Consider the following 27,890-nt stretch of genomic DNA (forward strand, 5'->3'; position numbering starts at 1 on the left):
TTATAAATTATACGTAAAGCATATTATAAAGCATTACGTATTTTATAATATATATTTATAATATTACATACTTATATATTATAAATATATAATATATAAGTATGTAATATTATAAATATATATTATAAAATACGTAATGCTGTATATATTATATACACGCACACATATATATGCATATAAGATGTCCAGTATAGATTTGTGTAATTTTAATATATATAAGTTTGATCTGTAATATATTAAATATAATACACATTAGTATATTTATTGTATATAATTTCAGTGTAGTTTAATATGTAACACATATATATATATATTAAATGTTATTTTATATTAATATATAATTCAAATAAGTAATGTATTAATATATATTATTTATTATACATTATACATAATGTATTATATACACACAAATATTCATATAAAATATCTGGTATGTTTATATATAATTTTAATATGCAACACACACCTATATATGTGTGTATGTAATATATACAATATATATATTATATATACTATATATATTGTATATACTATTCTATAGAGAGGGAGAATAGGGGAAAAAACCCAAAATAGCTCGAATTTCCCTGCTTTTTCCCGCCGAAAACCCAGCCAGCATCTGAAAATTTCCCGCCCCCTTTTTATTTTATGTATTTTTTTGCAAAATGGAGCTTTTGGAGTTCGCGTGCAAAGCGGCTGTTTTTATTTTGTTTTTATTAGTAAAAATGTGGCGAACTCTTCCCCGCCATGACAACCAAAAGCGTCTCGACTGTGTCTTTGGCAGCGAAGACGAACGGTCCCCGGCTTGCGAAATACACGCAAGTCCCGAAACACGCAAAACGGCGCGTTCAGACGTGCAAGATGCGTGCAGCCGCTTCCCCGCGTCTTGCTCGGCAGCGGGGCGGCGCGCGCGGTTTTTGAGCGTTTCCTTTGGTGGAAAAGGGATTGTTTTGGCCAGCGTTTGTCCCGGGTCGAAACCGCATTAGACACGTGTAGGCGCGTAACCTTTAAAAGGGATTTTCACCCCCCCCTTTTTTTTTTGCAGTATCCCTTACAACTCGATACAAAGCTCCTTCCGTTTTTGGCAAACCCCCAAGTCAACGAGGAGTACAAATGCCCCCTTTTGTGACCCCTTTATAATATATTTTATTTATTTATGATACATATGCACCCAATGCACCCTTTTTGCAACCTCCAGGAGTTAGGGGCGTGTGTGCCCCTTTCTTGCAACCCCAATTATCAACTGGGTATGCATGCATGTGCCAATTGGGTGTGTGCATAGGCACCCTTTTGCCACTTGTGACCCCCATATATTTATTATTTACTATAGTTCTATATGGGAAGAGAACCTATAAGCCCCCTTTAATACCCCCTCCAAGTGAGGAGTGTGTAAGCCCCCTTTTGCAACTTATACACTATTGTAGACCCCCCCCCCATAAACACCCCAATGGGGCAGGATGAGTGCGCCCCCTTTTGCAACCTATGCACTCTTTTGAAGCCCCCCATAAGCACCCCAGTGGGGCAGGATGATTGCATGCCCCCTTTTGCAACCTATACACTATTGCAGACCCCCATAAACACCCCAATGGGGCAGGATGATTGCATGCCCCCTTTTACAACCTATGTCCTCTTTTGAAGCCCCCCCCCCCATAAACACCCCAGTGGGGCAGGATGAGTGCATGCCCCCTTTTACAACCTATTCACTATTGCATACTCCATAAACACCCCAATGGGGCAGGATGAGTGCATGCCCCCTTTTAAAACCTATACACTATTGCAGACCCCATAAACACCCCAATGGGGCAGGATGAGTGCATGCCCCTTTTTGCAACCTATACACAATTGCAGACCCCCATAATCACCCCAATGGGGCAGGATGATTGCATACCCCCTTTTACAACCTATACATTATTGCAGACCCCCATAAACACCCCAGTGGGGCAGGATGTGTGCAAGCCCCCTTAGCAACCTATGCACTCTTGAAGCCCCCCCCCCATAAACACCCCAATGGGGCAGGATGTGTGCAAGCCACCTTAGCAACCTATGCACTGTCGAAGCCCCCCCATAAACACCCCAGTGGGGCAGGATGAGTGCATGCCCCCTTTTGCAACCTATACACTATTGCAGGCCCCCATAAACACCCCAATGGGGCAGGATGTGTGTAAGCCCCCTTAGCAACCTATGCACTCTTGAAGGCCCCCCCCCCCCCCCCAAACACCCCAATGGGGCAGGGTGAGTGCATGCCCCCTTTTGCAACCTATGCACTCTAAAGCAGACCCCCATAACAATAATAATAATAATAATAATAATAATAATAATAATAATAATAAACACCCCAATGGGAAGGCATGACTGCATGCCCCCCCTTTTTTTTTTGCAAACTCCCATTTCCCCCAAGGAGGAGTGGAGGGCATGCCCCTTTAAACGAACCCTAGATATACCCCTCAATGCGAAGGAGAAAACTGCCCCTCCTCCCTTTGCCTGTTGTTTGTGTGTCTTGCAAAAAAAAAAAAGGCCCCCTCCTTTTCCTCCTCCTTCCCTCCCTCCTTTCCTATTTTCCCCTTTCCCTCCCTTTGGCTGAGCCCAGGCCTGAACTCATCACAGCAATGGAAGGAGGGAGGGAAGGAGGAAAGAAGAGGAGGAGGAAAATAAATTTTTAAAAAAAGGAGTTGAGGAAAAAGCAGCAACCCAAGCCCAGCCTCTTTGCTGCTGCTACCACTTTAAGCAGCCCTTGCCCATTGTTCGCGCCTTAGCCAATCAGCGCCTTCGGAACTGCCCGGGACTACCAATCAGAGCCGAGCGGGGCTGCGCTCGCGCCGCCCACTCTTCTATATTAAAGGCCCGGGCGCCGCGTGAGCCTTGCACTGGCTCTGTCCTAAAGCCATCTTTGCATTGTTCCTGCCGTTGCTGCTGCTGCTGCTGCTGCAAGCAAAAAGAAAAAGCAAGCCGCCTCCGACCCGTCGCACTCGTTGGAAAGCTTCTTTTAAAAAAATAATTACCGATACTTAAATATTTTTTATTCTTCTTCCAATCTTAATCGGCGTTTGGATTTGTTTGTTGACCTTTTTTATTTTTTTTGCTGGTGGTGTGTTTTTTTTTGGAAGGGGAAAACCAGGACTTTATTTTTCTATATTTTTAAAGCTCTTACACAGAGTTCTTTCCTTCCTCCCTCCATCTCTCTCTTATCTCCCACTCGCCATGTCAGACACAGCCGTGGACACCAGCTCCGAGATCTCCACCAAGGTAAGAAAAGGCGTGATTTATTATTATTTATTGACTCCTTCTCCATCCTTTTCTTTCTTTACTCCCCCGAGGACCATCTTGCCTTTCTTTCCGCCTCTTTCCTTTGTTTGCAGCGCTTCTTGCTTTGCAAAGGGCGCCGGGCTCCTGTTGCCTCCGATCTTGAGAGGGGGGAAATAATAAAATAAATGTAAACAATCTGATATAATTTATTTCCATCTTCGAAGGGGCGGCCGGGGACATTTGCATCGCAGCTAGGAGGACTTTTAATATATTTCCCTCTCTCTTTTGGATTTCCGTGAGTGTCAGAAAATAATAAAATAAATATAAATAATCCGAATTAATTCCTTCCAGCCTCGAAGGGGCGGCCGGGTGTTTTTGCATTGCACCAAGTAGGACTTTTGTTATATTTCCCTTCCCCTTTCCCCCTTTCTATGCATGCTTTGCAAAAGCCCCGGGCGGTTTATGGGGGGGGAGGAGGGAAAGAAGCATCAGCGCCCATTCAAAGCCGGTTTCGCGGGGTTTAGGAAACTTCAGACGGCTCTGCTTTGGGGAAAATTGTGGAGTTGAAAGGATGCAATGCAAGGCGGCATCCTGGCGGCTTGAACTGCTGGAGAATTGCTTCTTTTTGGATCCCACAGTGAAGCGCCTCCTTTGTGATGCCTTCCCGGCAGACTCCGGGATCCTTTAGCCTTTAATTCGATTTTCCCCCTTTTATTGGACGGAAATAACTTTACAACCCCCCTAAATGTAGAACTAAGATGGTTAGGGAAAGGAAAAAGGATTTGCTCTTTCAATAGGAAGGAAAAGAAACCCCCACCCCTTCTAAAAATGTTTTGCTCTTTGTTTTGCTCCGTCGGGGATCTTTAGTTTCCAACCTTTCCCGTGGGTTTATTTATTGCAGAGGGGGTTTATGTGTCCTTTCCCTTCCCCCAAAAGAAAACAATAGCCGTCGCGTTGCCTTGCCTTGGAAGCGCTGGAGCCGGATTTCACCTTCGACGGGGAGGTCTTTGTTTTTGAACTAACATGACCCTTGTTTTCTCCCCTTTGAGGGGAAAAAGGAACTTGTGTAAGGAAAGGAACTGAAAAGGGAAGGGTCTGGACCCATTTGCCTCGAAGGGGAGGGCAAAGGAAAGAGAAGGGGGGATTGTTTCCGCATGGTTGTGTTTCTCCTGCATGAAAGGAAAGGCTTTTGCCTGTTTTTCTTTCCTCCTTTCCTTTTCCTCTCACTGAACCGGTTTCGCCCCGACGGGTATGCAATGTGGACGCCCCCACCAATTAAACCTTCCCTCCCCTTTGCAACCAAGTGTAGTGTGATAGGAACCCCCTCATTAGTGTTGGGAAGAAGTTGGGCTGTTCTGTGGGGTTAATGCATTCACCCTCGACGGGGAGGCCAATGATATAATGCCCGCTTTCCTCCCATCATAAAGCATCCTACACACTTTTGGGGTGTAGAGGTTCCCCATAAATGTAAGCCTCTTTACCCCCAAAATGATTGGCATCCTCGACGGGGCGGGCCAAGGTCAACCAACTTGAAAAAGGGGCGCAGAAGGATATATTTGTGTAGCTGTCCCTTTAACAGGCTGGTTGCCCCTCATTTTCTTCTGCCATCATCCTCCCTATGGCTTTTTCTGTCGCCTCTTCCTCCCTTTCCCCCTTCCTAATTCAGATTAAGGCTTTGTAGTGAGGTAATTCGGATTAAGGACGTGCGCCTCCCCCACCCACCCTCCCTCGGGTAATTCGGATTAGTCGTTGCCGGGTCCCTTTAATCCGTTTCATTGCATCTAAGGGAGTCCATTATTATTATTATTATTATTATTATTATTATTATTATTATTATTATTATTATTATTGAAAAAGGGGTCACAGAGAGGGCAGGTCACAACCTTGGCGAATCCGGATGCAAGGAAACAAGTCTTTTTTCCCCTTTTTTGGGGGGGGGGTTAGTGATGCAGGAAATACTGAGCCCCCCCTGGCCTTTTATAATAATAATGTTGCTTAATATTTAATAATAAATCTTGATCCTCTTTTGGAGGGCACCTGTAACACTATAACCCCCCAGTATTACAACTTGACCTGCTTTGTAGAAGTAAATAATAAATGTAAATATATCCCAAATTTTATTTTAATTTTAATTATGTATTTATATCCTGCTTTATCTCCATACGGAGACCCAAAGTGGCTCACAATCGAAAACATTGCAATTTAAAATACATAAAAATAAAACTTATATTATCAGTATTATATTTAATGTATTCGTATTATATTTTCCAATATTATTATTATTATATATTATATTAGTATTAATCTTTTGCATATCATTACGAATTACTGTTATCAATAGTATTGATAGCCTATCTGCTATTTAGTATTGTATTTTATGAATGTTGTTGTAATTAATTAGTTAACTATTTTAATTGATTTGTATTGTATTTTATATTTTTATATACATGTGTTTTATTGTAAGCCGCCCTGAGTTCCCTTTTGGGTGAGAAGGGCAGGATACAAATGTTGTAATAAATATATTACTATTACATTGCAATATTATATATTTTGTATTAGTACTATTGCATATATTAATAGTATATTTAATATATTATATTACAATATTATATTGTATTATTTATTGTATTAATATACTGCATTATAATAATATAATAAATATATACAGTAGCCTAGCACAATATTAGTATTATATATTATATGGCACTATATCATATTACAATATTATTAATCATACTACATATCATGTAATATACAATTATATATTGTTGTACTAATTTATAGCACAATATATACAATACAATGAACAAGACTTTTGAATGGGGAGTTTATAATAAATGATGATAAAAGTGTATCTTAATCTAGATTCCCAATGCATTTAGGGCCCTTCCACACAGTCATATAACCCAGAATATCAACGTCTGCTTTGAACTGGGTTATCTGAGTCCACACTGCCATATAACCCAGTTCAGAGCAGATAATGTGGGGTTTTTTCACCTATATTATGGAAGGGGCCTTGGTTGCAATCAATTCCCAATACATTCAAATATAATCCGGATTTTATTTCCTAAGCGGGCGGCGGCTCCTCGATAGAGCGCCCCCTTTCCTTTGAGCCTGCCTTGTTGCCGTAAACAGCGCCCCACCACGTGCTGCTGCTCTGTTCTCGCTTTTGCCAAGCTTTTCCTTCTCCCCCGCGCGGGGCCTCTTGGGAATCGTAGTTCGCGCCCCCTGTTGGCGCAATCCCTTTGGCAGGCGCTCTTTTCTGCCTGGAACTACGCGCCCCGGCGTGCTTCGCGGGTTCGGCGGCGGCTGGCCAATCGGAGCCGCGCTCGCTCTGGCGCGCTGGTTTGAATTGGCCCACAGCGCATGGCGGCGGCCGGATATAGTTCCTCCTTGCGCGCGGGCTCCCCCTATAGGCTTATTTTTTGTGAATGTATATAAAAAAACAACAGGCTTTAATTAAAAGGGAGCTTTAAAACCTTGGCTAATTAAAGGCTTTTCTCCATACTTGGCACCATGTGTTTGAGAAGCTACAATTCCAGCCTGTACATATTTTCCATTAATTTTAATTGGGATCTGACACCAGGCTGGAAAAATATAAGGTGAATGGCTCTTTTGCAGATTCAGTACACACACATATATATATACATACACATATATCACCTTTTGTTTTCATAGAGGCTGAAAGCAACTAGCACTAAAACAGTATACAAAACCTTAAAAATGATGAAAATACGGTTAAACATATTACAAATAAAAAGTTAAAACAATTTAAAACATTATTTTTATTAAATAATATTTTTATATATTCCTATTGCTTGCATTTCCTTTGCAAAATGCAGTACCTGCATTCCTCAGGCAGAAAGCACCCAGGCTTTGAAGCTGCAATGCCATTCAATGCTAACCAAGCTGGCCAATTGCAACATTCACACTTGCCCCAAGCAGGCAAAACTTCTTTCTCCCACCCTGGACATTCCACAGATATATAAAACCCACTTTCCTCGTTTCCAACACACCTCTCAACCTCTGGGGATGCCTGCCATACATGTGGGCGAAATGACAGGAGAGAATGCCTCTGGAACATGGCCATAAAGCCCGGAAAACTCAAGGCAACCCAGTGATTCTAGCAGTGAAAGCCTTCTACAACACATTGATGTTGGTATACCTTGCTATTTATAAAATATATTAATATAATATATTTATATTTATATCCTGCTTTGTCAACAAGATTCAAAGCAGCTCACAACACTAAAACTAAACAATTTAAATCCTACAATATATAAACATTAAAATAAAATCGCACACACATATATGTATGTGTGCGTTAATTAAAATATGCACTATTTGTAATGCAGCTGGCAGGAATTTATAGATTTGGTTTTTTTTACTGATATATGTTGGACTAAAAAATTACAATTTATTCCAGTTCAAGACTGGGATTCAAAGTAAGTTCTGCCCCAGATCAAGATTGTATTAAAAGTTTTAAGTACGGAGTTAAAAATCCCTGTTTTCTTGATCTTGGGCCTGTGGTTAATGGATGTGTTCTCTGGAAAAGTGGAAAAATTGAATACTTTCTGACTTGAATTATTGCAAGCTGATGAGCCAGTTGGGTTGCTGTGAGTTTTCCGGGCTGTCTGGCCATGTTCCAGAAGCATTCTCTCCTGACGTTTCACCCACATCTGTGGCAGGCATTCTCAGAGGTTGTGAGGCCTGTTGGAAACTAGACAAGTGGGGTTTATATATCTGACATGTCCAGGGTGGGAGAAAGAACTGTCTGTTTGAGGCAAGTGTTGCAGTTGATCGCCTTGGTTAGCATTGAATGGCCTTGCAGCTTCAAAGCCTGGCTGCTTCCTGCCTGGGAAAATCCTTGTTGGGAGGTGTAACATTCACACTTGCCTCAAACAGACAAGAGTTCTTTCTTTCTCCCACCCTGGACATTATTCCACAGATAAATAAACCCCACTTGCCTTGTTCCCAACAGACCTCACAACCTCTGAGGATGCCTGCCAGAGATGTGGGTGAAACGTCAGGAGAGAATGCTTCTGAAGCACGGCCATACAGGCTGAAAAACTCACAGCAACCCTTTGATTCCAGCAATGAAAACCTTCGACAACAAGATTATTCAATTGACCTGAAATGCTTCAAGCCCATAGAGCCAAGACCTCCTTTAGAGTTCATGGCATTAAATTCTACATTGCTGCAAATATTCCTGCAGCTCTTTTTGTATTGGGTTGTTTGGGGGTTAGGAGCAAGTCCCCCTTTCTCTAAATCTGCATGACATTTAATGCAGGTTGAATCTCAAAACAATCCAGAACGTTCTGATATTGTCCATATGGTTGGCTGAGAGAGAGGCACCTCTGCATTCTGGTGGTTCAGTGTACACAAACATGCACAAAATGTGTATTAAATGACCTTTAAGCTATATGAGTGTAAATGAGATATAGATGGATGTTGAGTTTGAGCTCCATCTCCCAAATAATCTCATGATGTGTGTTATATGTAAATATGAGTACTGTATTGGGAAAATCCTAAATCCAAAACATTTCCGGTCTCAAGAACTTTGGATAAGGGATACTCAATCTATATTGTCAATCAAGCTATTATTATTAATATTTATATACTCTGCTTTCTTCACTTAATGGAGACCCATAGCAATTATAAACACAGTTTAGTGAAAAGGCAGAGCTATCTGGATTGCTGTGAGATTTCTGGGCTGTCTGGCCGTGTTCCAGAAGCATTCTCTCCTGACGTTTCATCCACATCTGTGGCAGGTATTCTCAGAGGTTGTGAGGTCTGTTGGAAACCGTGGGGTTTATATATCTGACATGTCTAGGGTCAGTGAAAGAACTCTTTGTCTATTTAAGACAAGTGTTGCAGTTGATCAGTTTGATTAGCTTTGAATAGCCTTGCAGCTTCAGAGCTTGGGCTGCTTCTTCTTGCCTGGGGCACCCATAGAACATCACTTTCAGCAACAGGTATATTGTTGTGACAGTGCTGGAGAAAGAGGCCCTGAGGATAAATAAGAAAGCAGAGTGTTTCCTGAGCATTAATCTCCCTGATTCACCCAGAATCCTCTCGCTTGAGAGGCTTAAGCAATCCTTGTGCTGGACTTGCAAGTCTGGAGGAATAGAATGATAATCTGGAGGCTGGTCTAAATCCGTGTATGCAAGACAGGAAAATTCTTCTACGCTCGGCGCATTGGTTGTGTATTTTGTCTAGAGTTGCGTGTTGGCTTTCTGATTGCCAAGTTTGTTGCAGTATGGTGGTTCAAAGTGGTATCAAAGTTCATTAACTCTGGGTTGCTGTGAGTTTTCTGGGCTGTATGTCCATGTTCCAGAAGCACTCTCTCCTGATGTTCTGCTCACATCTATGACGGGCATCCTCAGGTTGTGAGGTCTGAAAGCCTTCGACAATGCATTAATATAGATAGACCAGACATGGCCCTCCAGGTGTTTTGGACTCCAACTCCCACCATTCCTAACAGCCTACCGGCTGTTAGGAATGGTGGGAGTTGGAGTCCAAAACACCTGGAGGGGCCATGTTTACCCATGCCTGAGATATAGACCCGTAGGAAAGGCTACTGCATCTTGCAATGGTGGAGGAGAGAGATCTATTAAGCCCAGCCTAACCTAATAAATAAATTTGTCTCTGTTTGCAAAAGGGACTTGGCTCGCAAAGGAGAGCCTTGTAGGGAAAACCTTTGCAAAGCAAGCGCCTTTTCTGTTGTAGACCTGGGAGGTTTTCAAAAGTACGTTTTGTGCCGCGCCAGATGTTCCGAGCGGAGTCTGGTTTTGCAAGGAAGGGAGGCGGGTGAGGGCAGAGTTGACTCTCTTAGTTCGAGCATTTTCCCCAAACGTGGGCGGGGAATACTGTGAACTCCCCGCGTGTTGGCTCTGGTGTTTTTCCTTGGGTTGGGAAGGAAGGAGGGATCTAGTTTTCCTCCCAAAAGAACACTCAATTCTCCTCTTTGGGAGGGTTCTGGTGACTCACTCCGGTTCTCATTTCTGTCCCTTTTAAGGACTTGAAAGAGAAGAAGGAAGTTGTGGAAGAGACAGAAAATGGCAGGGATGCACCGGCCAATGGCAACGCTGTAAGTATTATTATTGTTGTTCATATGTTTGTGTTGGTGTTTATCCCACTTCCTCCCTCCCAAAAAAAAGACTCAAAAGCAGCTAACACCAAACAGTATGCAAAGTAGACTCCAAAGCGTACAAACATTACACAGGATTAATTAAAAATTACATAAACCTGTCAAACTATAAAACACGGTGCCTCTTAGATCGAACCTAAACACTTTAAAAGCCTGGAAGCAAAGCAAAGTAGACTCAGAAGTCCCAGCCATTGCTATCCTACCTAGATCTAAGAGATTTCAACTCCCATTATTATTATTTATACCCCAAAGGGGTGCTCAAAGCAGCTCAGATCATTCTCAGCCACAAAGAGTTATAGTTCGCGCAAAGTCCATGCCAAGCTGCAGCCTTCTAGGTGCCTATCCTCATTGTGTGGCAAGCAATATAATATCAAAGACAGTGTCAAAGTTCTCCCAAATATCCACACTTAAAGCCATGTTAGAATGAAAATCCCCTGGAAGGGAAGGAGTTGGAAGTTTTTACGAAACCAACTGCAGGAAGGACTTCTCAGAATTGCCAAACACGATGAACCGGAATTCTTGGCCTGCCGGCTGCTGCTACAAAGTTCAAAAACAGTAAGAATAAACAGAGACAGACATAAGGCTCATTACCAGGATTAGTGTCTTTTTCAGTTGTATGCTGGTTCTTAAGACTTTTTTAAAAATCATCTCTGTAGTTGTATCCCTTTCCTTCCCTTTGCAACACATTTGATTTATGAATAATGTCAGTTCCACTGGATCTGGTTGAGAGACTAACTATGAATTAAGGACTTTTGGGCCTCCGCTCGTCTACAATGCAAATAGGGAATGTTCTTTAGAGGAAAATAATTCCCAGTTTAAGATTTTTCTTCTAGCAGAATTTTCAGTAATGTTGGATTCTGTTTGAAAGGAGTTTTTTTTCCAAGCTACCTCATTCCTTGGAGTTAAGTCTTTTACGTAAACAACATGTGTGTTGGAATGGGTACTAACCTGCTTTTAAAATACCATACGAGTTGCATTCTCTTGTGTTTTGAACCTGGTTTTGGAGTCAGGTTTTTAAGTGTGTCTTGTTTCTACAAGGAGAACGAGGAAAACGGGGAGCAGGAAGCAGACAACGAGGTAGATGAGGAAGAGGAAGAAGTCGGTGACGACGAGGAGGATGAGGAAGAAGGTGATGGTAATCTTCAAAAACAAATATTTTGGTCCTTTCCTAGCTTTTTTTTTCTGGACAGTTCTCTGTATTTCGCCAAAGTCTGATTGAGACTTTGCAGCATATGCTGGCTCCCCCTAGTGGCCATTAAAGAGTTATGCACTTGAAGGAGGAATGTGTTTTTTCCAGCACACAATATACATTTGTAGTGGGCTTGTTCTTTATATAGAAAAATAGTAATAAAAAGTTTAATTTTTCCTCCTTTGGTACCAAATCATGAAGCCAAGCCTAAATCTGATCTGGAAATATAATTGTCCATTGGACAAGAGGGAAAACAACATTCAGAAACCACCCAAAATATCATGTATTTCTTTCACTTGGTAGTCCTTCCCTGTGATGTAGATGAGGCTGAGATGTAGTAACTGGCCTTAGATAGGCAGCAAAAGCCTTGAGTTGGGTGCCGTTTCATAAAATCTGGGCCTCTCTTGTCCTCGCCTGCCTTTTTGACCTATTAATGCCGTGTTGGCAAGCACTGACGGCGGCAAGGTCTGTGCCAGCCGAAGGATTCATCCCTTGATTCCCGCCGATCCGTTGCTGCTTTACTATAGCTACAGCCACCCAAATATTTCTGGGATAACATCTCAGGTCTTTCTCTTGGGTTTTAATGTGAAAGGCAATCCCTTCTGTTCATCTGACAACAGGTGACGAAAACTAATATATGCTGATGACCCAGCTGGAACTTGTCAAAAGGGAAATGCACATTCCTATTAAACTGGAATTAGAAGGAGTTTAAAAAAAGCTCTAAATTGACTTTGAAGGATAAAAACGTGGAAGATACATGACACGGAAATTAGTGTTCTCTTCCCCCCCCCCCCCCCCCACACACACACACTTTTCTTGCCATGTGATTGATCCTGGTGCTAGGATTTTATAGTTTTTATATTTTATATTTTTTATTTTATAGGTTTTATAGTCGTGTTATTGATATTGATTGTTTTATCGGGCTAGGCCCCATGTAAGCTGCCCCGAGTCTGTTTGGGGAGATGGGGCGGGGTATAAAAATAAAATTATTATTAGGATTCCCATAAAGTCTTCCAATGCTGTGTTGACTTGGATTCTTGGAATGTTTGCTTTGTTTTCTTTACTTTTCCCACTTAAAAGAGTTTTTGCCAGCCTTTATTGCAGACATGAGCAAACTTGGGTCCTCCAGGTGTTTTGGACTTCAACTCCCACAATTCCTAACAGCTGGTAGGCTGTTAGGAATTGTGGGAGTTCAAGTCCAAAACACCTGGACGGCCCAAGTTTGTCCATGCCTGCTTTATAGGAAGAACAAGCAGATTGGATGACTTGTTTTTCTCTCAATGGTATCTTCTCGCCTGTTGCATCCTTTTGAAAGCAAAGGGAAGAGAAAAGCCAAAAAAGTCCTGCAAGATGGTCCAAGGCACAAACCTTTCTAGGGAAACCGGTGATTTACAAAACAGCCGGCGGTAACCGGAGAGCTTCCTATGGCATCCAAGCTGTTTTGCATAACCGGGTGGTTTTTTGCAAGGTTGCTGAGAGACCATGGCGACGGGAGGGAGGAAAGCAGCTTGGGAGCCATGGCAATGAGTGGCTTCGAGATCATCATCTTCGGGGAAGGAACCTTCTGGGCATCCATTGTCCTTGGCACCTGCTGGATTTAGGACGTTTTTCCCTTCCTTTGCATCCCAATAACACCCATCATTACGGAGAATATACGTATCTGTGAACACATCCAGTACAGTTGCTCAAATATTTCCTCTTTAAATGAGGCTTTTTACCTCTCAGTTCTTTAATAATACAGTAGAGTCTCACTTATCCAACATAAACAGGCCAACAGAACATTGGATAAATGAAAATGTTGGATAAATAAGGAGAGGGATTAAGGAAAAGCCTATTAAACGTCAATTTATGTTATAATATTACAAAACATGTTTTACGACAAATTGACAGAAAAAGCAGTTCAATACACAGTAATGTTATGTAGTAATTACTGTATTTACAAATTTACTACCAAAATGGCACAATGTATTGAAAATATTGACTATAAAAACATTGGCTACTAACAAATTGACTACAAATAGAGATAGATTTGCGTAAAACAAATGTACAGTAACAATGTTGTCTGAATTTAAATCCATAAAAAGTTCAGTCCTTGCTGCCTAGAGAAACATCTGTGGATCCAGGTGGGACGCAAGACTGCATTGGATAATCCAGAATGTTGGATGAGTGACTGTTGGATAAGTGAGACTCTACTGTAGTAATAATAATAAAACTTTATTTGGATTCCGCCCCAGCGGGACTCATCATCATAAATGATGATTTATGGATGGTTGTGTGTGCATGTGTATGTGTGTGTGTGTGTGTGTGTGTGTGTATGAGAAAAATAAGGCGACTTTGAATTATTGCGAGCTTAGCACAGCTGGTTAATCACCAAGCTGCAATAAATCTTGCCAACCAGAAGGTTGACAATTTGAAGCCCAGGTCAGGGTGAGCTCCTGATCTTTAGCCCAGCTTCTGCCTACCTAGCAGTTCAAAAACAGATGTGAGTAGATAAATAGGGACCGCATTAATGTGGGGAGGTATTTAGGCTCAGTTTTTCAATTGATTTACGAACAAGGAAAGCTCTTTGGCAGGGAGATGGAGCGATACTGCCCCCTGGTGGCCGGAACTGAGCACAGCCTCCAAAGATGCCAAAAGATGGGAAAGCCTATATATACCTCAAAATGTAGTCTGTCTTGTCATCGTTAATAATTGGCATTGAACGTTTCCCATATATATGTTCTGTAACCCGCCCTGAGTCGCCTTTGGGGTGAGAACGGCAGAATATAAACACTGTAAGTAAATAAATAATACAGCTTGGCATGATGGACTCCATAGAGAAACCGCAGGATAGAAACGTAAATAGAGTCAGTTAACCGGAACTTAAGCCACCAGGAAAAATGGAAGAAATAACAAAACAAATACGAAGTTTTAAGTCAAGTTTGTTTTTATTTGCTTTAATGACTATATTTTCATTGTTTTATGGTATAGTGTTAGTTTGGCCTATTTTCAATAGTAACTCTAAAGCAGTGGTTCCCAACCTTTGGACCTCCAGGTGTTTTGGACTTCAGCTCCCACAGTTCCTAACAGCTGGTAAACTGGCTGGGATTTCTGGGAGTTGAAGTCCAAAACATCTGGGGGTCCAAAGGTTGGGAACCACTGCTCTAAACACCAGAAAATGTCTTATTATCATCCAACTTTTTCTCTAAAAAGAGAGACTAATGCCAATATAAAACAATTGAAACCTTAAAATATACAAACATTAAAACAGAATTGGAGCCTCCGGTGGCACAGTGTATTAAACCATTGAGCTGCTGAACTTGCAGACCGAAAGGTCCCAGGTTCAAACCCGGGGAGCGGAGTGAGCACCCGCTGTTAGCTTCAGCTTCCGCTAACCTAGCAGTTCGTTATGCAAATGTGAGTAGATCAATAGGTACTGCTCCAGCGGGAAGGTAACGGCGTTCCATGCAGTCATGCCGGCCACATGACCTTGGAGGTGTCTACGGACAATGCTGGCTCTTTGGCTTAGAGATGGAGATGAGCACCAACCCCCAGAGTCTGACACGACTGGACTTAACATCAGGGGAAACCTTTACCTTTTATAAAATAGAATTAAAGACAAACGGTATTAAACCGTTTAAAAACCTATTCATAGCTAAAAATACATAGAAAATGACATGTATTTGGCATCTAATCCCAATAAGTGCGGTTTAAGTACTGTAATAAAAACAGTAGAGTCTCACTTATCCAACATAAACGGGCCAGCAGAATGTTGGATAAGCGAATATGTTGGATAATAAGGAGCCATTAAGGAAAAGCCTATTAAACATCAAATTAGGTTATGATTTTACAAATTAAGCACCAGAACATCATGTTATACAACAAATTTGACAGAAAAAGTAGTTCAATGCACAATAATGCTATGTAGTAATTACTGTATTTACGAATTTAGCACCAAAATATCACGATGTATTGAAAAAATTGACTACAAAAATGCGTTGGATAATCCAGAACGTTGGATAAGCGAGTGTTGGATAAGTGAGACTCTACTGTATATAGAAACAACTACAGAGAGGCGGCACGTCATGTTAGGGAGTGATGCAATGGTTCGAATATTAGAAGACTTTGTCGCGGTTCAAATCCTTGCTCTCATCTGATGGCCTTGGGCGTGAGTCACACTCTCTCAGCCCCTGAGATCCCCGTAATATGTACTTTTGATGGCACAAAACAACAGCTAAAGTGTCCTAAATAGGTACATTTGCTGGGTGTTTTTCATACTTGGAGATGCAAGCTGTTGTTATTGTGCAAATTGGTGGGATGAGCTATTGCTAAATGCAAATTGCAAGGGGAGCTGGGGATGCAGGTCTTCATCATCTGTCCCTTGTAGTCTTTGTTTACTCATCCTCCTTGGAGTGCAAGATAAAACCGGTTGCGTTGGAGCCACCTGCCGGGTCTAATCCTGGTAACATGGAGCAGGTGGGAGGGGAGGGGCTTCCTTGTCCATGTCCAGGTGACCCTAATCTCCCCTCTTTCAGTGCTCACCGTGACAATTTAATCCAGATTAATGACCTAAACGGGGAGAGTTCAAATGTCCCCGGCTACTTATCTTGCAAGGCTTAGGCGGCCTCTTTGTCTCTCTCATATACACACGCCAAGCGTTTGCAGGTATGGGCCAACTCGGGTCCTCCGGGTGTTTTGGACTTCAACTCCCACAATTCCTAACAGCCGGTAGGCTGTTAGGAATTGTGGGAGTTGGAGTCCAAAACACCCGGAGGACCCGAGTTGGCCCATGCCTGGCTTTGAGAGTCTTGGTCCTGTTTTCTCCATCTCGACTCTTCGGGACACTCCATTGGCAGGGCTTTTGTCCCCCGCTGCAAGACGATAATTAGGAAACATCCTCAGAATTAATTGATCCTGGCTCTCAGGCCTCATTAGAGGGAGTTGTCATAGTGGAGAAGGGACGCAGAAGTAATCCAAGCCCGTTCTTTCTGTGCTTGCATTGTGAGTTTTGACCTCAACGACGAGGTGCAATCCTTAATTTTGCTCTGGTTTGTTTGGAAGATTTTTCTAGACCTAGATTGTGTTTATTAATAACTAAAATAAAATAGTGATTGATATCAGTATGGTTCCTGGATATGTAAGATAATACATCATGTTAGTTCCCGAATAATACGTGCCTCTAATTGGGCACACAGTAGTGTCCTCTAGGCACAGTATTATTGCTGAAACCTCGAATCACATTAGCCTTGTCTTCATGTCTCCTTCAACTATCAAGCACTATTATTACCAGAGCCTTGAGATCATAATGGGAGATTTTGGGCAGGCCACACCAAAACATGTCGGTTGGATCGACTTAGAGATGCTAGTCAATGCAGTCCAAAAATGTAGTTTTAATAAACTTTGGCTGAAGAGAGTGTGTAATGCTGTGTTGACACCCCTCTGTGACCACTTGGGAGGTGTTCAGAGCATTAGAAACATATATATTTTCTGCGCCCGTATTTCATAATCCAGATTAAGAATCTTTCCAGAAGATTTGGAAATCTTGGCGATTTGGTGGGGTTGATTTGCCCCAACAGTTGTTCTATTTACAGTAAAAGCAATACAATATAAAATCTAAAAAAATGTACAAATCAATACAATACAAAATATATACAAACATTAAAATAGAATTAAATATTTACCTACCCTTCATTGAGAGATGGGTTGGGACTGCATCTTGTAGGCGTCCTGCAAATACAGTAGAGTTTCAGTTATCCAACATAAACGGGCCGGCAGAACGTTGGATAAGTGATTATGTTGGATAATAAGTAGAGATTAAGGAAAAGCCTATTAAACATCAAATTAGGTTATGGTTTTACAAATTAAGCACCAGAACATCATGTTATACAACAAAATTTGACAGAAAAAGTAGTTCAATGCACAATAATGCTATATAGTAATTACTGTATTTATGAATTTAGCACCAAAATATCATGATATATTGAAAACATTGACTACAAAAATGTGTTGGATAATCCAGAACGTTGGATAAGCAAGTGTTGGATAAGTGAGACTACTGTACAAACATTAAAATAGAATTAAATGTTTACCTACCCTTCATGGAGAGATGGGTTGGGACTTCATCTGCATCTTGTAGGTTTCCTGCAAATACTTCTATCCAGCCATTAGGTTGAACCAGAGTGATTTTCCTTCAATTGCAGTGGTGTGACAAAGTGGGATTTTTGCAGCCTTCTCAACCTACTTTTGTCTAGTTTCCCCCCTTCCTTAAGCCTTTATTATTTATGTCATTCCAGGTGAGGAAGAGGATGGTGATGAGGATGAAGAAGCAGAAGGCCCCACAGGCAAACGGGCAGCTGAGGACGACGAGGTGAGTGATCACTGATGCTTTCTTTAGTTCAGAATATCTATGGCGTCCCCAAAAAATACTTGGCCAAATATTATCCCATTAAGTGCCCACTTAGTTGACCTCAGGGCCACTTCCTGCTTGGAAAAAAAGATCCCAAATGTTCCCAAAACGTGATGGAATTGCTGTCTCGTTTTGCTCAGGAAAGAAGAGGAACAACAACAAAGGAAATAGTTTCCAAAAGGAAGGCCAGTATAGTGCAATGGATTGAGTTGTTGGATTATGATTCTGGAAACCAGCATTTGAATCCTTCCTCCGCCATGGAAACCTAATATATTATTATTTATTAGGAAATAAAATGAGGTCATTTTTGAACTATGGCTCCCAAGAATCATTCAAGTCTTGCTTTAGCATGTGGATACTGGAAAGTTGTAGTCCAAATGACTACGTTTTGCAAACTTGTGCAGCCGTCGATGGGAGAACCTCGCAAATGTTTGCAAGAAGGGCCCTTCTGCAGCTTTCACATAATGACCAATGTTTTTTTGTTGGAGTATTAAACTTGGGTCAGATGGGGACAGAAAGAATGTATTTTATGCTCCCTCACAGCCCTAGTTCAATGCTAGGGAAGCCTGGGATTTGTAGTTCTAATGAAGCACCAGTGCTTCCTTAACAGAGGAGGATAGAGTCCTTGCAGAATTCCCAGGAATCTATAGCTTTAAGCGAAGGCAGTTAAAGGAGTGTTAACCTTAATCCTGGGACCTGTAGTTTACTAAGGTGCCTGTAATCTAGCAGAGGAGACATAAGGACCTTGCAAAACTACAACTCCCAAGATTCCATAACATTGAGCCAGGATAGTTAAAGGAATGTCAAACTCAAAACATGGGAGTTATAGTTTGCTAAGTTTCCTGCACACTTTATCAAAGAAGACTAAGTACCTTGCAAAACTACAGCTTCCAAGATTCCATAACATTGAGCCATGGAAATTGAGTGCCAAACTCAATCCTGGAAGCTATAGTTTGCTAAGGTGATTGTATTTGTTAGTTGATGAATACTAAGGACCTTGCAAAACTTGCAACTCCTGGGATTCCATAACATTGAGCCATGACAAAGTGGTGTCAAGCCCCATTCATCCTATAATGTAGATCAGGCATGGGCAAACTTGGGTCTTCCAGGTGTTTTGGACTCCCAATTCCTAACAGCCTCAGGCCCATTTCATTTCAGCTGCAGAAACTAGTCCTTTTTTAGCCCTTGGTGTTGCATTAAGTTTTCTGCAATGCAAACAAACATATATAATTTGTGTTTTTTTTTATTCTAGGATGATGACGTCGATCCCAAGAAGCAGAAAACCGACGAAGACGATTAGGGAGCCGAGCGATCTAAAGAGAATATACACACACGCAATTTTTTTTAACTTTAAAAAGGAAAAAAATGAATTTTTTTTAAAAAGGCCAGCGCGACCGACTTCACCTTTGAAAAAGTTCCCGTTGCGAAGAAGCGTAATAACGTCCCCGTCCCCCCTTGTTTCCCCTCCTTCTTGCTGTGGTCACTTGTCAACAAGTAGAGCAGGAAAAAAGAAAATAATAATAATCCAAGGAAAAGCCAGTCTTGCCGCAGCCATTTCTCCCAACTCTGTACAAAATTTAAAAGGAGAGGAATAATACAAAATAATACGAAATATCTCTCTCCTACTAGGATATGCCACCTTGGGATTGGGAATTGGAAATGGCTCGGTTTTCCTATCTTGTAACCTTTTCCCCCCTTTAAAAAAAAACACTGAAAACTTCAAGGCCCAGCTTACTTTCTTAAAAAAGTAACTTTAAAGGAGAATTTGTTTGTATTTTTTATTTACATTTTATATTTTTGTACATATTGGGGACGAGGTCAGCCATTTTTAACGCGATCTCCGATTGACCAAAAGGGAGGGAGGGGGCTTTGAAGTGCAGGGTTTTTTTTTCTCTCCTCTCTATTCCTAATACAAAACAAAAAAAAGAGAAGCTGCAAAATAATAATAATAATAATTTTTTTCTTGACTTTACTTGTGGTGTGACCATGTCCAAATAATAAAAAAAATTCCATAATCTCAAAATGAGAGTTAAAAAAAAATAAGAGAAAACCTTGTAAAAAACTTTTCAAAAATGCAAAAAAAGTCCACAATCTTTATTCTGAGCATTCCAGTAACTCTTTTTTGTGTATGTACTTTTAGCTGTACCATAAGTAGTGGGTTTGTATGAGATGGCAAGGCCAAAGATAAAAGGGTTTTTTTCTTTTTTTTCTCCTTTTTCTCTTTTATTTTGTCTTATTGAAGTTGCTGTTAATTTTCTTTCTTTTTTTGGCCTGTTTGATGTATGCGTGAAAAACAAATGTTGTCCAACAATAAACCGGAATTTTATTTTGCTGAGTTGTTCTAACGAAGCTGGTTGCGCAATTGCTGTGTAGTTTTTTCCCCCCCACCTGTCACAAATACTTTTTAAACTTTTTATATTGCAATTCCACTGTGAAGAGGGTATATCGGAACTTTGACACTTTATTTATGTATTTATTTACAGTATTTATATTCCACCCTTCTCACCCCAGAGGGGACTCACAGCAGATCGCCCTGAACATATACATGGCAAACATTCAATGCCATTAGACATACAACGTACAGAGACAATTTAACATTTTCCAGCTTCATGAGGGTGTGCTCGATTCCGGCCACAGGGGGAGCTGCTGCTTCATCATCCACTGTGACACTAAGTCCTTGATGGAGTACTTCCTCATTCTTCCGCAAGGTTTATATATATCTGGAAAGTCCAGGGTGAGAGAAGAACGCTTTGTCAGTTGGAGGCCAGTGTGAATGTTGTAGTTAATCACATTGAATAGCATCATCTTCTGGCCCCTTCCTGCCTAGGGGCATCCATTGTTCAGAGTAGTTAGCTGCCCCTGGTTCCCATATCTGAAACTCCTCTGTTTTCAGAGTGTTGCTTCCCATCTGCTGCTCTGATTTTTGAGTTTTTTTTTAAATACTGGTAGCCAGATTTTGTTCATTTTCATGGTTTCCTCTCTGTTGAAGTTGTCCACATGCTTGTGAATTTCAATGGCTTCTCTATGTAGTCTGACATAGTTGGAGTGGTTGAGCATTTCTCTCACCCTGGACTTTCCACAGATATATATAAATATATATAAACCTTCCTTCCATAGTTTCTCCATATACCTCACAAACTCAGGATGCCTGCCATAGATGTGGATGAAACGTCAGGAGAGAATACTTCTAGAACATGGCCATACAGCCTGGAAAACACAACAACCCTGTGATAGAGAATCATAGGATAATAAAAGAGTTGGAAGAGGCCACATGGGCCATCTGGTCAAACCCGCTGCTATGCAAGAAAAGCACAAAATAATCCCTGACAGATGGCCATCCAGCCTCTTTAAAAGCTTCCAAGGGAAGGAGCTTCCATCACACTCACTCTTGAGGCAGAGAATTCCACTGATGAACAGTTTTGCTGTCCTTTAAACCATTACAAAAGGCTTTGCTTGCCAAAGGGGGGGAACTAGAAAGGAGTCCTAGTCTCCTTAGGGGAGTGAGTTCGAAAGATGGGTTTCGACTACCAAGAAGGCTTTCCATCTGTCTTTGTGCCAGAGAAGAGCACCAATGTCTCCATCTGAACACATGGAAACTTTAATAGATGTGCCACCTAATTATCATAAAGGTATTAATGTCCTAAAGGCATCTGCTTGTATGATATCAGAAGCTAAGCAGGGTTAGCCCTGGTTAGAACTTGGATGGGAGACCACCAGCAAATAAATCGGGTGCCTTAGGCTGTCTTTCAGAGGAAGGAACCAGCAAAAGCACCCGAGGGTTCCTTAGCTAAGGAAACTAGCATGATGCATTGGATTTTGACCTTGGAGACTAGGATTTGGATCCTCACTTGGCCATGAAACCCACTGGGTGACCTTGAGTAAGTCACACTCTCTCAGCCTCAGGGGAAGGCAATAGCAAATATGTTCTTAATGAATCTTGCCAAGAAACCACTGTAAAATGACTTCGGTTGGAAATGGCTTGAAGACACCCAACGAGAAAACCCTATAATAGTCAAGATCTTGAAGTCGGCTTGAACACACAAAGACTGAGTGTGAAGCTGTCCTAAATCCAAGCACTGGAGGATAAACCCAATAGTCGCTTATCCTCATTGCCTTGATAGCTGGGTGTGATGGGAGTTGAAATCCTTAATGTAAAAAGCCAAGGATTGCATCCACGAGGGTTGAATGAAAAGTAATGCCTCCACCTTCATTACTTCAGTTTGTATGGGAATATTTTAATAAATCAAACACAGAAATCATCCTTAGAATGTGCTCTTCAACTATCACTATCCACTTTTCCACATCATCACCAGACAATTGGATACATTTCTGCCAAGGATGAACAAGTTTTCTGAAGCCGTCACGGAAGAAGTCGACACTCTGTTTCCGCAACCGACGTCTCACAGGACCCATCGTGCACAGATCTTCCAAATGCGAAGCAAAGCAATAATGTGACCCACACGTTCTTGTGAAATTCCGATTATGCTTGAAACTTCTCTCTGAGGGATATGACGATCGTCCTGAATCAATCTGTCCACCTTTTACTTGTGAAACTCGGTGGTTGCTGTCACAGGACATCCAACTCTTTGTTTGTCATGCAAGTCAGATATTCCCACCTCAACATCTTTAAACTTACTCACCCAACGATGCACAGGACTCACATCCACACAGTCATCATAAACAGCTTGCATTCTCTGAAGAATCTACTTTAGGGTGACACCTTCTATCAAGAATTCAATGGCTGGACGTTGCTTAAGTTGCATTGACCGACCGTCTGCGCAGGGTTCCATAGGTAAAGGTCTCCCCTGACGTTAAGTCCAGTCGTGACTGACTATGTGGGTTGGTGCTCATCTCCATTTCTAAGCCGAAGAGCCAGCGTTGTCCGTAGACACCTCCAAGGTCATGTGGCCACTGGCATGACTGCATGGAACGCTGTTACCTTCCCGCCGGAGCAGTACCTATTGATCTACTCACATTCGCATGTTTTCAAACTGCTGGGTTGGCAGGAGCTGGAGCAAATAGCGGGCGCTCACTCCGCTCCTCGGATTTGAACCTGGGACCTTTCGGTCTGCAAGTTCAGCAGCTCAGTGCTTTAACACACTGAGCCACCGGAGGGTCCCATACTTTGCACCAGGGGTCCCCAAACTAAGGCCCGGGGGCCGGATGCGGCCCATCGAAGCTATTTATCCGGCCCCCACGGCACAAGGGCAGAAGGGGGTTGGGCTAAATGACCCAAAGGGTCTCTTCTTCTCTTACAACCATTATTATTATTATTATTATTATTATTATTATTATTATTATTATTATTATATTGTATGACACAGCAAACAAGATAGATATGCTGCATTTCATATCACAAAATCACATTATTATTATTATTATTATTATTATTATTATTATTATTATTAACATTGATGCTGGGTGGCCATCTGTCAGGGGTGCTTTGCTAGTGCTTTTGGTGCACAAAGGCAAAAGGGGGTTGGACTTAATGGCCCAAGGGGTCTCTTCCAACCCTCTTTTTTATTATTATTATTATTATTATTATTATTATTATTATTATTATTATTATTATTAACATTGATGCTGGGTGGCCATCTGTCAGGGGTGCTTTGCTAGTGCTTTTGGTGCACAAAGGCAAAAGGGGGTTGGACTTAATGGCCCAAGGGGTCTCTTCCAACCCTCTTTTTTTTTATTATTATTATTATTATTATTATTATTATTATTATTATTATTATTATTATTAACATTGATGCTGGGTGGCCATCTGTCAGGGGTGCTTTGCTAGTGCTTTTGGTGCACAAAGGCAAAAGGAGGTTGGACTTAATGGCCCAAGGGGTCTCTTCCAACCCTCTTTATTATTATTATTATTATTAATAATAATAATAATAATAATAATAATAATAATAATAATAAACATTGAGGCTGGGTGGCCATCTGTCAGGGGTGCTTTGCTTGTGCTTTCGGTGCACAAAGGCAGAAGGGGATTGGACTCAATGGCCCAAAGGGTCTCTTCCAACACTCTTTTTTATTGTTGTTGTTGTTGTTGTTATTTATTATTATTATTGCTCGGTGGCCAACTCTAGTCCGGCCCTCCAATGGTCCGAAAGACCGTGAACCGGCCCCCTGTTTAAAAAGTTTGGGGACCCCTGCTTTGCATGTTAACAACACAACCGTTCAATGCTAAAGCTTCCCTCCAAATGGATCTAACTGTAGAGGAGGAGTCTCCTGAACAAGCCAGGACCTGCCACAGACCAGGATTGCCATCTGTGGAGGAGTTACGAAGGTGGAGGCATTACTTTTCATTCAACCTTCGTACATTGTAGAATGAATGCAGTTCGGCCCCACTTCAAATGCCATGTGGATCCCAGCCTGGTGTTTGGCACGAAAGCAGGGGCAGCCCAGTGCTGGAGAAGCCTTTCGAGGAATCCGGCAACGGAGACTTTGGGGAGAATTTCCTCTCTGTGCGCACTGACCTTTTGGCCGCCTTGCCGGCTGCTGTCGTTTCATGCATCTTTCATGCGCACAGAGGCTGGGTTACTGGGCCGGGAGAGGGAAGGGAGCTTCCTAAGAAAGCGGTTCCCTTTTTCTAGGGCAGGAGTCTCCAGAACGGCTGCTTTGCAGGAATCCAGCACACGAAAGCGTCTTTTTAAAAATCGTGTCATAAGCAGCTTGAAAACATACTTCAAGTCGCTTCTGGTGTGAGGGAATTGGCCGTCTACAGAGACATTACCCAGGGGAATGCCCGGATGTGTTATCATCTTGCTGCGACTTTCTACCCTGTTTCCCGGAAATAAGACATCCCCAAAAAATAAGACCTAGCAGTGGTTTTGCTGAATTGCTAAATATAAGTCCTCCCCCGAAAGTAAGACCTAGCAAAGTTTTTGTTTGGAAGCATGCCCGGCGCCCACCAAACAAAACACCAGAGCATGCAGGATTGGTAAATGCACATACAAATTGTACATGGAAATAATGGTAATAACAAGAAATTCTTGACAGGAGTCACAGTTTGTCTGGTTTGGTTATGCTGTTTTGTGATGAAAACTACTGTACAGTATATAATGTTTATTTTTTTGTTCAACAATAAACGTGAATTCTTCTTCATGGAAAAATAAGACATCCCCTGAAAATAAGACCTAGCACATCTTTGGGAGCAAAAAATAATATAAGACAGTGTCTTATTTTCGGGGAAACACGGTAGTATAGTAGAGTCTCACTTATCCAACATAAATGGGCCAGCAGAATGTTGGATAAGCAAATATGTTGGATAATAAGGAGGCATTAAGGAAAAGCCTATTAAACATCAAATTAGGTTATGATTTTACAAATGAAGCACCAAAACATCATGTTAGACAACAAATTTGGCAGAAAAAGTAGTTCAATACGCAGTAATGTTATGTAGTAATTACTGTATTTATGAATTTAGAACCAAAATATCACGATATATTGAAAACATTGACTACAAAAATGCGTTGGATAATCCAGAACGTTGGATAAGCGAGTGTTGGATAAGTGAGACTCTACTGTAATAATACAGTCACAGTTCCTTTGCTATATCAAACTCACGTATGGTCCTTGCATTTCATTAGAAAATAAATCTTCTTCCAATCTTTATTTCTGGTTCATGGAGATGAGCATGGAGGAAAAACTTGCCAGTGTCAAATAGGTTGTAAGCCAGGAGCTTACACTGAGTAAGTCCAGGAGTAAACATTCAATAACCCCAGGAACATACAACAAAAACTCCCCAAACTTGTTGACCTTAATTACTCCAATTACCCAGCCAGTGGGTTATAATTAACCAGGATGAGTCTTTTTCTCTCTACACACGCTAGGTAGTGAACCCATAAGAAGTTATCCATGTACCTTAATAATGATTTCCAGGCCTTTCGCATTTGGGTTGCCCTTCTTTGGACGCATTTTGGTTTGTCCATAACCACCTTGGATTGTGGTGTCCAAAAATTGACACTTTATTGAAGATCTTCACATGGAGGGCAGAATATAGATATTTAAATATATAAACAAGTGCACACAGCACTTGTAATCTATATATATAAAAGGCCTAGGACAAAACAACAAAACTACACATCCCAGAAACACTAAACTTGGCAGCACAACCCCTCATCCATGCCTCGACGTTCATACAACAAAAAGAAAAGAAAAATAAAGTCCTAATTAGAGGGAGAGGAATAATTGTTTTTATCCAATTGCTGCCAGTTAGAATGCTAAACTCTGCCCACTTGGTCTCCTAGCAACCCACTCAGCCCAGGGGACAGGCAGAGTTAGGCCTCAGTCAGGCCTCTTCCACACTGCCTATAAAATACAGATTATCAGATTTTAACTGGATTATATGGCAGTGTAGACTCAAGGCCCTTCCACACAGCTATATAACCCATTTATCTATATATATATATATAAAAGAGTGATGGCATCACGGCAGCGGACAAATCAACAAAAGTAAACACCCCACAACCTCAAAAATTGACAGCACAACCCCTCATCCATGCCTCTAGGTTGATACAACAAAAAGAAAAGAAAAAATAAAGTCCTAATTAGAGGGAGAGGAATAATTGTTTTTATCCAATTGCTGCCAGTTAGAAGGCTAAGCTCCGCTCACTTGGTCTCCTAGCAACCCACTCAGCCCAGGGGACCCTTTACCTTAACAATTCCTCAATACTTTATTTCCCATACCACCATACTTCGCCACAGCAACGCGTGGCCGGGCACAGCTAGTAATCTTATATTATCTGCTTTGCACTGAATTATCTGGACTCCACACTGCCATATAATCCACTTCAGTGTACATTTTATACAGCTGTGAAGAAGGGGCCTCATAAAATCCAGTTCTAAGAAGATATAAGATTATAAATATAATCTGTAATAATTATATACATATACATAATATGTGATATAATAATACAGAACAATATAATCTCTAAAATCAGGACAGTAAATAAAGAGCAACACTCTGAAAGCATAAGCCACAGCAACGTGTGGTCGGGCAAAGCTAGTCTATATACAGTAGAGTCTCACTTATCCAAGCTAAACGGGCTGGCAGAAGCTTGGATAATAAGGAGGGACTAAGGAAAAGCCTATTAAACATCAAATTAGGTTATGATTTTACAAATTAAGCACCAAAACATCATGTTATACAACAAATTGGACAGAAAAGGTAATTCAATACGCAGTAATGTTATGTTGTAATTACTGTATTCACGAATTTAGCACCAAAATATCACAATATATTGAAAATATTGACTACAAAAATGGCTTGGATTATCCAGAGGCTTGGATAAGTGAGGCTTGGATAAGCGAGACTCTACTGTATATAATAAAAGTCAGTGTTTGTTTGTATGCGGGTATGTATGTATGCGGCGGAGTATGTGGCTGCTTTCTGATTGGCCACCACTTACACGGACAACTACAACCGCCACGACTGACAGATCTGGACCAAACTCTACACACTTAATCCTCATGACACACTTTACGTCCTGGTGCCATTTGCGGGACGATGGACCATGGGTGATGGCATTTGTAGTACTTTCAATCCCTATGACTCCCAAAGGCCACTGCGATGCCCACCAGTGACGAAACTGGACCAAACTTGGCACACAGAATTCCCATGAACCCCTTTCCATCCTGGGGCAGATGGGGGAGGATGGACCAAGTAGCTTCACTCACTTCTTGCTCTGGGAATTGTAGTTCACCCTTATACAGACAGCACTGAACCCAGCCGATGTCGGATCTAGACCAAACTTGGCACATTGCGTCATCATGCCCAAGTGTGCATACAGGCAGGGTTTCGGGGTGATTGACCTTTGGCTCTGGGAGTTGTAGTTCACCCTTATACAGACAGCACTGAACCCAGCCGACGTCAGATCTAGACCAAACTTGGCACACTGCGTCATCATGCCCAAGTGTGCATACAGGCA

The 27,890-nt window shown here is 41.5% G+C and overlaps 1 protein-coding gene across 4 annotated transcripts; it reads left to right on the forward strand.

Annotated features, from left to right (window-relative positions):
- Positions 1-2,846: 2,846 nt before the first annotated feature.
- ptma (prothymosin alpha) lies at positions 2,847-20,313 on the forward strand. Of its 4 annotated transcripts, none has more exons than XM_003225486.4 (5): positions 2,847-3,240; positions 10,259-10,330; positions 11,429-11,525; positions 17,852-17,925; positions 19,217-20,313. In XM_003225486.4, exons 1-5 carry the CDS (start codon positions 3,196-3,198, stop codon positions 19,262-19,264), a joined length of 336 nt encoding a protein of 111 aa, XP_003225534.1. In that variant the 5' UTR covers positions 2,847-3,195; the 3' UTR covers positions 19,265-20,313. The 4 variants fall into 4 exon arrangements, with proteins under 4 accessions (XP_003225534.1, XP_008116064.1, XP_008116063.1 ...); XM_008117857.3 differs by having other exon boundaries at positions 11,429-11,519; XM_008117856.3 differs by having other exon boundaries at positions 11,432-11,525.
- Positions 20,314-27,890: the final 7,577 nt, after the last annotated feature.

The sequence above is a fragment of the Anolis carolinensis genome, chromosome 3 (genome assembly GCF_035594765.1).
Source record: "Anolis carolinensis isolate JA03-04 chromosome 3, rAnoCar3.1.pri, whole genome shotgun sequence".
In the NCBI taxonomy this organism is placed as follows: domain Eukaryota; kingdom Metazoa; phylum Chordata; class Lepidosauria; order Squamata; family Dactyloidae; genus Anolis; species Anolis carolinensis.